Source organism: Parasteatoda tepidariorum, chromosome 4, assembly GCF_982258835.1.
Source record: "Parasteatoda tepidariorum strain Cologne lab strain chromosome 4, Ptep-v5.0, whole genome shotgun sequence".
Classification (NCBI taxonomy): domain Eukaryota; kingdom Metazoa; phylum Arthropoda; class Arachnida; order Araneae; family Theridiidae; genus Parasteatoda; species Parasteatoda tepidariorum.
In genome coordinates this window covers 91,979,261-91,991,980 of record NC_141758.1, presented here as the reverse complement: position 1 = coordinate 91,991,980, position 12,720 = coordinate 91,979,261, and the positions used below count along the sequence as shown (strand labels likewise).

Here is a 12,720-nt window from a genome sequence, read left to right as displayed (position 1 = left end):
AACAACTCTTACTTTTAAGAAAAAGACAATTCTCTTATAGCATTTATTATCAGTAATGGGAGTTAATTTTTATTACTGCTTTGAAATAATAATAAATAAAATAAGTAGCATTTGTTAATAGTAAAATAAAGAGTACAGTAGATTCGAGAATGAAGACGATAATGAGAAGAAAATGTTGTCATGAGTTTGTGTCCTCATTCCTAGCTTCCTTAACTCTATCTATAATCCGCTGCACTTGGTAGAAGGGAAAAAAAAAACCTCCTAAGTTTTAAGTTCATTAGATTTGTTTGGAAAAGTGTTCCCTCGTAGAGAGAGATAGAAAAAAAAATGTCTTGTTGAAAGCCCATCTCATGATTTTCCCCAGCTCAAAGGTTACAGTCGAGCGCGCATGTGCTCATGGGTATGGGGAGAAGGAGAAATGCCCCCATTCTAGGGAAGTAGTGTAGTGGTTTTGCGAAAGAGGGTCGGGGATCGGCGAGAGAAAGAGAGTGAGAGAGAGGGGGCGCGAAATGGAGAAAGGACGAAGGACGGCGTCGTCTGAAGTCTAGCGCTAGGCCTCCCTGGCCTTGCGTTCCTCCCATATATCAAATATTAGTTGACGATATTTATTGGATTTGAAATCTACATCTATGTGATAACTATACATCCTGAGTACAACTCCAAGCTAAATTATATCAACAGAAACTCTGTAGTAGTAAGTACTTTTTTACCCTTGTGATGCAAGTTTCGAAATTTTTTAGGCTTAGTGGAGTGCGTGTTCGTCGAAAGGGATGGGCTGTTCAGTGTAGCGGTTGCTAGTGGTGTGTATACGTGTACACCATTCACCCCCTTTAAAAATCGTTTTCTTTTTTTTCGATCTAGTCCACAATGTTCACAATAATTCAAGTAAACGTCTAAAAAAATTGAGCTTAAATTTTTTTATGGAATGTTTCATTATAGCTTGTTCCATGATTCCACTGTGATTTGTTTACAATTTCCCTCGCAACTCGGAAATTATCGTCTGCTCTTAAGTGGGCGTGTTTTCCGTAACTAATATTTGATTTGACTAATCAAAAGTATTCTAACATGCTGTTGCTTAAAATAATAAATATATTCACTGTGGAAATTTGTTTTGTTCATTCCTTTATTTTGAAGAAGTTTAATTGCATAAACTTTATTTTAAATGATACATATTTTAATGAGATCGATTTGAAAGTCACATGTTTAACGAATGTAAACAATGGCCGTGATAATTTTTTGTTGTGATATTTATTTTACGGTATTGTTACAGCTTTTTTTCTGTGCTTAAAAAAATTAATTATGTATTATTTATACGGAATAATTTTTTTATTATCAGAAATATTGGAAAAGTAAATTTTGATACTTAACTCTAAAAAATTAATGTTTAGGAAATTTAAAAAAAAATATTGTTCAAAATTAATTTTGATGAAATTTATAAATTTAATTTTAAATTAGTTTATTAGTATTGCAAAATATCTTTGCTATGAATTACCCCTGAAATGATGTTTTAAAATTTTTTCCTTATTTTGCTAGGTGGAATTTGCACAAAATTTTATTAACCTGTGCTGGTTTAATTCTATTTTTTTCCTGATAATAGTGTTAGTTTTGGAATTTTTTCAGAAAATCACATAATGTTAGTTTTTACTTTATTTCATTGCAAGTTTGCATTGTGTACGATATTTAATTGATGTAAAATTTTTTATTATTAAATACAAACTTTTATGTGTTAAGCTTAAAAGTTTCTTTCAAGTCTTTTAAATATACGTTGAAAAAACAAATTGAAACCATTGTTTTATTGATAAGCGTCAATTTTAAGCTATAGAAAATGTTTAAACATTTTTCTTAAATTTTTTTTTATAGTTTTCTATGTATTTTTTTGTTGCAAAATATTGCATTTAAATAATTGAAATTTTCAATTAACCTTTATTATAACCTACCTCTATTTATAAATATTTTAACAGTAAATTAAGGGTCAGATAGAGAAATGGTCATTCTCAAAAATCCTTATCAAGCTCTAATAAGAATTGTATTTTATTTTTTATTTTTTTTGTGTAAAAATAAAGTTGTTCGTTACCATTGACAAATGTATTCATACAAAACTCAAATGTTGAAGTATTATGTAATAAATACCAAATATAATAATATAGGTATAGAATATTATATTGATATATTTAGTAAATATTAAAACTGCACTAATATTAAGCAGTTTTATTACTAAGGCTTGAAAATTAGTGTTTCATGGCCCCTTGAAAGGGATAAATACCAGAGAAAATCGCCCAATAGTATTAAATTTTAGCTATCATGAATTGGCCACGAGCATAACATTATGCCGAAAGACACTAAAAATATTTTACCTTTATTCCAATAGTATGAGCTATAATAAACGAGGTTTGCTTACTTTAATTACCGAAGCAATAATTACCTGTAAAGTAACCAAAAATTACAAATATTTATTTTTTCAGAATTATTACCAACTGGTAAAATTTTTGTAAGTTTCTCTCTTTTTTTCGGGGAAGGTATATTGATGAATTTATCAAAAGATTTTAAATTTTTATTATTTTTTTTAAAAAAAAGGTTGTTTAAATGCTCATCTTCTCGTAATTTTCAGTTTAAATTGTAAAAAAAAAAAAAAAAAAAAAAGCTTTCAAGTTGTTTATTAATAATCATTTCTTTTTAGTTTACCTTTTTTTTTGAAAAAAATTTACCCACTAAGATTTTTTTTAGCATGCCTTTAATTATATTTTATAAACTGTAAACTTTTCTCTTATTTTTATAATAAGGGAGAATTATTTTTCGAAATACACACATAAGATAGTATAAGAGGGTAATTTAAAAATTGTTGAGGATCAAATTCATTTATTACATATTATTACCCATTTTGGTAAATTTTTACGGCATTAGGAACCCTTTTAAAACTCAAAGTGCCCTTTTCTGCGAAAAAGTACCCTGCACTTTTTTATTCCTTGGGAGAACTTTTGTTAATCTTAAAATTTATTTAACTTGCCTCAGAAATAAAATAAAAAGAATTAAATTCGAATTTTTTTATTCTGCAAAAAATTGTGTATTAATAAAATAAATATTCTGAGTGCTGGTTATTGTAAAAAATTTTACATCTTACACTTTTTGTTATATCACTAATTGATATACTTTTTAATATTTAGGCATGGAGCATTAAATGAAGAATGGAAACTAAGACTTCTGAAAGACGTTACAATACTAGATTTCGAGGTGTGCCAAGATCAGTTTTCACTTATTCCCGAAAGAAGTCTACTGCAAAGTCAAATGATGAGAACCATCTACAAAATGACATCCGAAATGATTTTGTTTACACAAAATTGGGCAAGAAACCCAATCAAAAGGAACCAACTAGTCCCCCAAAATCAAAAATCAAAGCAGAATCTTTTACGTCTGTTAAAACTGAATCAATATCTTCTGAAATGGGCACAAAAGTCACACAGAATGGCACTCATAAGTCACCAGCTGAACCAAAAAAAGAGGTGCCACCACTTAAAATCAAAGATGTACCTGCAATCAAAAACAAAGAAACATTACTCAAAAAGAGAGAAATATCGCATAAAAGGAAAGACGTTTCTCCTCTTCAATCAAAAATTCTTGCAAACGAAAAAAATGAATTTTCAAAAACAGAACATAAAAAATCTTCAGCAACTGATGACAAAGAATCAAATTCTCCTGAAAGTGATATAAAATTGATCGAGATGAAGAAAGAAGTAATTGAAAATCAAAACAAGCTTATCAAAACTGAAGTACAATCGGAAGAAGTTTCACCTTTAGTAATTAATCTAAAAGATGCCCCTTCCCCCGAACACGATAAAAATGATTTAAGTTCTGAGCCATACCCGAATTCCGAGAATGAAATGGATGGTGATGAAATTATCTACGATCCTAAATCGCTGGTTGACGATCCCAATTTTATTTCTGAAAATGGAGGGAAGTCTGTTTGGATTACATCAAAGGAAAAACTTAGTTGGGATAGATCAGCTGTTGCTAGCTACAATCCTAAAACTAAAATGTTTCGTTGTGTTGCGTGCCAAGCAGTTGGTTTTATGTCTAGAATTGGCGAGCATTACTTAGGAACGCATTGTAATGCGAAAGTTTTTCACTGTCCTCAATGTTCTTATTGCAGTGCATGGTGGAGGTGTGTTAGAATCCACATGAGTAAAAACCATGGAGTTTCTAATGCCCCTGCCTCTATATGGAAAAACCAGCCGTTATTAGATGAAATAATGCAGATTCTTCAAAATTTGAAACAAAGTGTGGATTGCGAGGATAAGGTTGAAAGGGTCGCTGAAAATAGCGGGAAAAGGTATATCTGCCCCAAATGTCCTTATGCCACAGATCGGCGAGATCTTTATAACAGACATGAAAATATCCATCGTGAAGAAAAGCCCTTTCAGTGTTATATTTGTTATAAACTTTTTAATAGAGCTGATCATGTTAAAAAACATTTCTGCCGCATTCATAAAGAATTTCATTACGATATTAATTTAATTCGACGCTTACCTTCAAAGCGTAGTAAGATTCCCGTTAGTCCTTTAAATGGTTTAAATTCTGTTGCTGGCCGAGACATAACCGGGTCCTCGAACGGCTTGATAAATCCTCCTGTACCTGTTACCCAATCACAGTTGTTAAATTGTTTAATTGGTTCTCCTACAATGGTCCAAGTGAAGAGAGAAATCGATCAGATGCCAGATATTTCAAAGAAAGATCCACTTTTAAACGAAAGCAAAAATGACAATACTTTTAACAAATCACACAGTAACTTACTCACTTTTTTAACTCAGAATGCATTTTCACCTAAACCTATTAGTAAACCTACACCTGTAAGAAACACAGACACGCCGATAAAGGATATTTTACACGATGCTCTTGTAAAACCTCCAGGTTATTCTTCATTTCAAAGCTCCCAACCAAAGAGTTACAATTGTGCCTATTGTCCATGGAATGGTCCTAATGCATGGGCACTTCGCCTTCATACTTCAATGCACTACAAAACATGTTGTGTATTATGTAATTTTAAGTCTACAGAAGCTTCAGACTTAGAAAATCACATGTGGGAATGTCATAAAAAGAGATCCTGTAACAAGTGCAATTTCCTTGCCGACAGTCTGTTAGCACTAGATGCTCATATGAGAGAAGTACAGTGAGTATAAAAACTTGAATTTTTTTTTCTTAATTAATAAAATTTCATTTTTGTTTTTGAAATTTTGAATGTAAATTGTGATACAGTACAGAACCCGTTATCCAGAAATCAGAAAACCGGAAAACCAAAAAAATAGGAGTGAAATTCGATAAATTTTCCGGCCATTTATAAAAAAAAAAATTTTTTTTTTTCTTTTTTGAAAGATGTTTACCTTACCATCATTTTGGAAATAATCATTAGTGTATTACTTCATTGTTTTTTCTTCTTTTTAAGATTATTTCCAAATATTTTTTTTAGTTGGGTTTAACAATAAAAAAAAAACCAGCTTTTTTTAGCGATTCAGAAAACCGGAAAAATAAGTTATCCGGAATAGCGATGGTCCCGATCGTTCCGGATAATCGGTTCCCTACTGTAGTATTTATATAATGTTTTAGTAGTTAAAAGATTTGAAAATTTTCTTAACTATTACTTGAGTGAAATTTAATTGCTCCTTTTCATATTTTGTTCTTAAGAGGATACTATACCACAGGAGAAACCCTTCAATACAAATTCTCTTTCTTCATCATAAGTGATTTCACTTAAACTTAAGTTCTAAGTGCTGAATTTTTTTTTCAAAATGTAAACAAATTATGATAGGATTACTTTGCGGAAGTTCTCCAATAATTTGTTTTGATATTTTGAAAACATATTTTCAACATCTGGAACTCCATTATTTCTCTAGGTTTACTTGAATTCACTTTACCTGAATTGACTTGAATTCACCAATGAAAGTAAAAAAGAATTCACGCTAAAAAGTTTCTCTTGTGGTTTGGTGTCCTCTTAAGAGAAAAGTGGCTACAAATTTCTGTTTTAATTTTTTTTACTAGGAAGTTAAAGTTATTTTTCCCACTTCATTGCTAACCATCTGATAGATAAATTTAAAGATAAGTTTTTGTCACAATTGTTTTAACAGAAATTGGCTGAATAGTTCTCTTATTTAATAGTCTACTGTTTACCAATTAAATGTTTGCAGAGCTTATAATCTGTTCTCTTTCTTCGTTGCTATTTAATGCGAAAGATACGTAATACATACCTGCCAAGTCTCCTGTTTTTTTAACGAAGACTCCTGTATTTTACGACTATCTCCTGTTTACTCGTATATTCTCAAATTTCTCCCTATTTGTCGAAATTTTTTTTTAAAAAAACAATTTTTGCAATAATATATCCGTCAATCGCAAAAATACAGTAGGGAACCGATTATCCGGAACGATCGGGACCATCGCTATTCCGGATAACTAATTTTTCCGGTTTTCTGAATCGCTACAAAAAGCCGTTTTTTTATTGTTAAACCCAACTAAAAAGAATTATATTTGGAAATAATGTTAAAAAGAAGAAAAAACGAAGTAATACACTAATGATTATTTCAAAAATGATACTAAGGTAAACATCTTTCCAAAAAGAAAGAAAAATCCTAAAATCTTATGAGGGAAAAAAAAAAATTTTTAAAAAATGGCGGGAAAATTTATTGAATTTCGTGCCAGTACTCCAGTAGGCTGAGTGTTAATAGTTTAAGTAATTATAAATAATGGTTTTTAAAAAAATCTTTAGATCCCTGTGGCAGAATTGCGGCGACATTGTCGCAGAACGTTAAGAGTTTTTGCAGAAGATTTTTCATTTGGAAAGGGAAAAATTTTGGTTTTCCTTTCTACTTAAGTTTTTGAAAAATGTTTTTTTTTTCTACGGAATTTTTTTTTAAAAGATGTCTTTCTTGCATGTCAGAGACTGGCTGGCTTCAACTGGAATTTGAAATAAATGAAATGAGAAACTCAGAAATAGAAGAGTATAAAATGATAAATTCAGAAATTCCAAAAGTTTTAAATATAATTAGCTCTAGAAATGATGTTCTTTAATTTTTTTTTCTTTAAAGAACACCATGCTTTACAAACACTTATTTGATATTCGCTTGGATTTCGTCGTCGATCTTTATTTTGGAATTACTGCATGGATTTTACGATTTTTAATTTATGTGCAAATTTTAATTTATTTATGAATTTTAATTTTTGTAATGATTTACAAAATTGGAAAGAGGAAATAATTAGTGTATATTTCCCCCTACAAAATGCGAGAAAGCGCTTATATATTAGAATTAGAAAAATATTTCTTTTTCAATTGAAAATTTTTACACATTTTTATTCTACACCTTCTTCTGCAAACACATTTTTGTTACTTTAAATTAGTAATTGTTATAATTAAAAGTATCTTAAAGAAAAATATTAATACTAGAGAAGTTTGTTGCAGAAAACTGGAAAAAATTCTGCCACAGGACTTTAGATTAAGATTTATATACATATTTTTTACTTTGCTAAATGTAAATGCTTGTATTACATTCAATTTTGACTTACATAATTATGCCTGATGTATCAAAACGTCACTCATATCCCATAAAATGTCTTCAGTAAAATCTCTGTTATTTTATTTCTCTAAAGTTTGCAGGTATGGTAATAGATTTTTTTTCATTCAAACATGTTGTTTGTAAAGAAACAACGCAAACATACCGTATATTCCGGCGCATAAAGCGCACCTGTAATTTCTAATACTTTTTTTAAATTTTAAGATATATTTAAATTTTTTTAATCTATAATTTTTTATATTCGGCATATACCTCGCACCCGTAAATTCCAATGTTATTTTTTGTATTTAAAGTGCTAGTTATAGGCCGGAATATACGGTACCTAAATATGTAATGGTTGTTCTGTTAAAAAACTTGCCGAGACTGAGTGCAACAGGTTCTTTCCTTTAAGCTCTTCATTTTAACTGGACTCAGTTTTATCAACAACAATAACTATCTGTTTTTTATTTGTTGCATGTGCGTGTTTTTTTTTAATACATAATCTAATAACTTAACCGTTGTGTTAGAGATGACTATAATAGGTATTTCGTATCTACCTAACGTAGAATTGTATCTGATGTGAAAATTAGCATGCTGCTTCATCTAGTATTACAAAATTATAAGGGAAAGTTTGATATGATTGTATATATTGTATAGGATATGAAAAACTTATTTTTGAAGTTTTTTTTATTAAAAAACTGTGTTTACTGTATAATAGTGGGAAAGATTATTTTTTTAAAACTCTGTTAAGAGTAACAACATAGCACAAGTTGAGCAATGAGAGTGAATGGCAAGATTTGCAATCTTTAGGCAGTGTTAGATGAAACAAACAATAAAAAAACACCATAAAAAGAGGAAGGGTAAACTTGATTTTAGTTGCGGTAACCAGATACCGATATGAAAATATCTCCGAATGTTCTTTGAGGATCAACATAAATCTGTTAACAGAGCTTTCACAAAATATTTTATCCTAAAAATGGACTCATTGTAATATTTTACATTAAAAAAAACAAAAACAGAACAAACATTAAATTACTCAAAAGAGAAGGGAGGGTGAAGAAAAGTAGATCGGAATAAGAAAAAGACTGATTTTTTAATGCAGTATAAAGTTCAGAAAAAGTCAGGCCTGATGTTTAAAAAACAGTTATTAGTGAATTTGAAATTAGGAAAATTAATTAAATAAAAGGAGAAGTAATTTATAGATTATCGTTATCTTATAGATTTAGTCCGTAATTTTTTATTTATTTATGTATTTGCGTATTTTCTCTCTGTTGGTTTAAAACTAAACAGACATAATATTATTTACCTGCTTTATCTAACCCAAAGACTAAAATGAAATTCTCTTCCTAGTTTTCTGAAGCCCCAGTTTTCATGTCGTCATTGTTCTCAGTCATTTGAAGTACGATCAGACATGGAAGCTCACTGCATTTTCATTCATAATCAAGTTTTGCAAGAATGCAAAGATAATGGTTGCGACTTTTGTACCACAGATCCAGAAATATTACAAGTTCATAAAAAAGAAAACCATAGCTCATCTTCTACTAGTAAGTTTTCTCTATTCACATTTTATTACTTATTATTTTATCCTCTTGCATCTTTTGTTTTTAAAAAAACTGTTTAAGTGTTGTGCCACTTGCCAGTATCAGCAAACCTGCTTGAAATCAAGCGAATTTTTAGGGCAGAGGGTGAGTCTCTTGTTTTTTCAGTGGGGCCACCTATGGCCAAGAATACGACTTCAGCTACACACAGGTTACAGCCCGTTTTACAGAGAGGACCCAATCATACTCCATTCTTAATATTGACCTGAACTAGAGGATGCTCAATCTCCAATTCAGTACCCCCCCCCCCCCCGAGGTGTTGATTTAAGGTATGACCTCGACTGATTTAGCACGCTCTAGTCACCATGTAATACAGGATTCTTTGGCCCGCGAGATTCAAATTCTTGTTCTTACAAACATGGGCCCAGCGTCCTACCAACCGGGCAAAGTGGTCGATCATTACATATAATATAAAAAGTTATAAAATATTTTTTGTTAAAAATGAATGTATGAACAGGGATCTACAAATCCTGATAGCCATTGTACCTGAAATAGTTTTTATTTATTTTTAAAAACTTCTAACTCAGAATATTGATTCTAGAATAAAATTTTTGTGGACTCTTGTTAATGTTTTTTTCTTAAACTGAATATTGGGGATTTTGTTTTCCATTCTTTCTTATTCATCAATGTGTTTTGTACATGAATAATCTAGTGGAGATATAAAATAAATTTATGAAAATTCAAGTTGCCATGGCACCTAAAATATCATTGCCGGTGCCATGTATTTTTGTAATGTTTAAATTTATAAAATAAATTTATAAAAATTGAAGTTGCCATGGCACCTAAAATATCATTGCCGGTGCCATGTATTTTTGTAATGTTTAAATTTTTTCAAAAATTGGAATATTGATCTTTGAAAAAAATTTTATTAAACTTCTGTTTATATACTTTTCTTAAGCTGATAATTATTTTTTCTTTTTCTAGTTTTATAAGTATATTTTATCTCTGGACAATTCTGCAGAAGTAGCTAGCTGGCATTAATTTCTGTTGTACAAATAAGTCTCATTTTTAAAGAATTTTATTTATTTTCGTTATGTTTAACTGAAGTGAGATTTTTGCTTTTCAAATCTATAAATAATGAAAAAATTGACATAATTTCATCCAACAAAACTTATATTTGACCTTCTATATAAATTGTGTAAGAAAATATTGTTGTGAAAAAAAATTATATTTACATGTGAACTTTGTGTTCATTGCTTGGGTCATAATTTTATGCTGCCTATAAAAATTTATTATGTTGTTGAGAGTTCTTATATACTATTTCTTTCCAAAAACTGAATAATAGACCAAAATTGTTAAAACATTTTTAATCAATGCATTTGTTTTTATTTATTTGGTTTCAGCATTTTAATCTGTATGTTGATTCTATTTACTAATATTATTTAAACTTTTTTTCCACTTAATTTTAATAAATTCTCATCTTCAATCATTATGGGGTAATGAACATAATTAGTTTTAGGGTGTTATAGATGGTAATTATTAACTTTTGATGGGTACCATAATATGAATTTTGCAATTGTAAAGTTTGATTCTTTTTCTTCTAAAGTTTGTTTACCATATTAATTTTTGAACCACTAAATAAATACCTAAGTAGTCCTATTGAACCACTAAATTTCTATTGTTGGTGTGCACCATTGTAATCACTAACAACATTTTACCAGAAAATAAGAAGTGTTGTCAATATATGGTATCAGATCCCCATTTAATTTGCCCTTCTAGTTTCCTTTTTAGTAAATTTGTTTCATTTTGTTTGAATATTTTCTTCAATAAAAGTTAACATATGGTTTGAATTTTTAATTGGTGAACTGAGAATCCTGCCCAGCAGTTTGCTGTTCTGGTTTTTGTTTTGCCTTGCAACTTCTTAAGCCTCTATGTGTTTGAAGTTTTCTGCACCAACTTCTGAAGGCACTTGACTCTTACGATAATTTGCTGAATTTAAATAATAATTTTTAAAAGTTATATCTTAATTGTAACAGAAGAATTATTTAATCATTGTGATACATTTGTCTCCTAAAATTACAAATTTCAGAAGTCAATTTTCTACCTGCTCGATGCTTCTTTAAATCTGTGTTTCAGTCTCTTTTTTTTTCTTTTCTTTTGCAGTTGATGCAATTGATTTTCTCGTGATTTTTAAACTTTCCAAATTGTTGCAACACACAAAATTTGAATTGCACTATTTAGTAATCACTTTTTGATGCCCGCAATTTTAGTGGATAGCATCATAAATCAATACTATGTTTTAATTGTTTTATTGGCTAATATTGCTAAGAATTTACTCAAATGTTTTTTGTTAAATTATTATTACATTATTATTACAACATGCAAAATTCAATTTGTGCCTTTATTAGTCACTTTTTGCTGCGATGATGCCACTGTTTTTACAATAGTTAGATTTTCGTGCAAATACGCGTGTCATCAACATCATTATAATTTTCTTTCAATTTTTGCTCAAGATTTTGTTTCTTTTTTTTTTTTTTTTTTTTTTTTTTTTTATGAGGATGAGCGGAAGAAAAAAGAATATAGAAATTTTTTTATTGTATATATATTTTTTATATGTCGAGAAAAGACAAATTTATTGGATACGAAAATTTTGCCTTCTCTGTTTAAATTTTATAAATGTTACTTTTATGCATAAAAATGGTAGTCTTTTATTTATCTTTAATGTACAAAAAGATTAAAAAAAAAAAAGTACAGTACAGAACCCGTTATCCGGAAATCAGAAAACCGGAAAACCAAAACACCGGAACGAAATTCAAGGAATGTTCCTGCCATTTTTAAAAAAAAACTTTTTTTTCCTCATACGATTTTAGGATTTTTCTTTCTTTTTTGAAAGATTTTTACCCTACCCTCATTTTGGAAATAATCATTATTAACCATTCATATTATTCAATCATTCGGAATAATATTACTTCATCGTTTTTTTCTTCTTTTTAAGATTATTTTCAAATTTTTTTTTTTAGTTGGGTTTAACAATAAAAAAAATGGCTTTTTGTAGCAATTCAGAAAACCGGAAAAATCAGTTATCCGGAATAGCGATGGTCCCGATCGTTCCGGATAATCTGTTCCCTACTGTATTAAAAAATCTACACATTGAGAGAAAAAATTTCAACTACTTTCTTCCTCCAGCAATCACATGTCTGCTTCTGGTCCATGGCCATTTCTCTAGCTTGTCACAGCTTACCCACAGGCGTCTTTCTCTTAAAAACCATTGGACAAAGGCCATTCTCGGTTGTCCTTTTTTTTGGTGGTTATCTGGGACACCCCAGTTAGTATTTGCTTGGGATCAGATGGTTTACCTCGAAAAATGTGATCAATCCAATTCCAGTTTTTCTTATTCAGATTTTTAGTTAAAAGACAGCTGTTAACAGCTGTGATTATAGATCATTGTCACAAATTTCTTGTGCATTGTCACTAATGTTTAGAGAATTTTCAGGAAACATATGGTAGGAAAAGTGTGAATTTTGTATTTACTGTTGCATCTAAGCACTCCTCTAGTTCAGAATTTAAGTTCATTTGGGAATAATTTCATGTTTAGTTATTTTCTTCAATAAAAATTAACATGTATGTAGTGATTTGTGAAGCAAGGGAGGATA

The 12,720-nt window shown here is 29.7% G+C and overlaps 1 protein-coding gene across 5 annotated transcripts in view; it reads left to right on the top strand.

Annotated features, from left to right (window-relative positions):
- The window catches only part of LOC107444538 (uncharacterized), a 39,714-nt gene that overhangs the window by 13,944 nt on the left and 13,050 nt on the right, over nt 1-12,720 (top strand). For 3 of the 5 annotated variants that reach the window (XR_015433199.1, XM_087161613.1, XM_087161615.1), the window contains exons 2-3: nt 3,162-5,161; nt 8,880-9,073. Coding sequence is in view for 4 of the 5 variants with exons in the window: in XM_087161613.1 (XP_087017739.1) it covers nt 3,183-5,161; nt 8,880-9,073 (2,173 nt within the window). In the remaining variant the exon portion in view is untranslated. Of the gene's footprint in view, nt 1-55; nt 695-750; nt 1,259-3,161; nt 5,162-8,879; nt 9,074-12,720 lie in introns of those variants that run through there. The other 2 variants (XM_087161614.1, XM_087161616.1) reach the window with 2 other exon arrangements.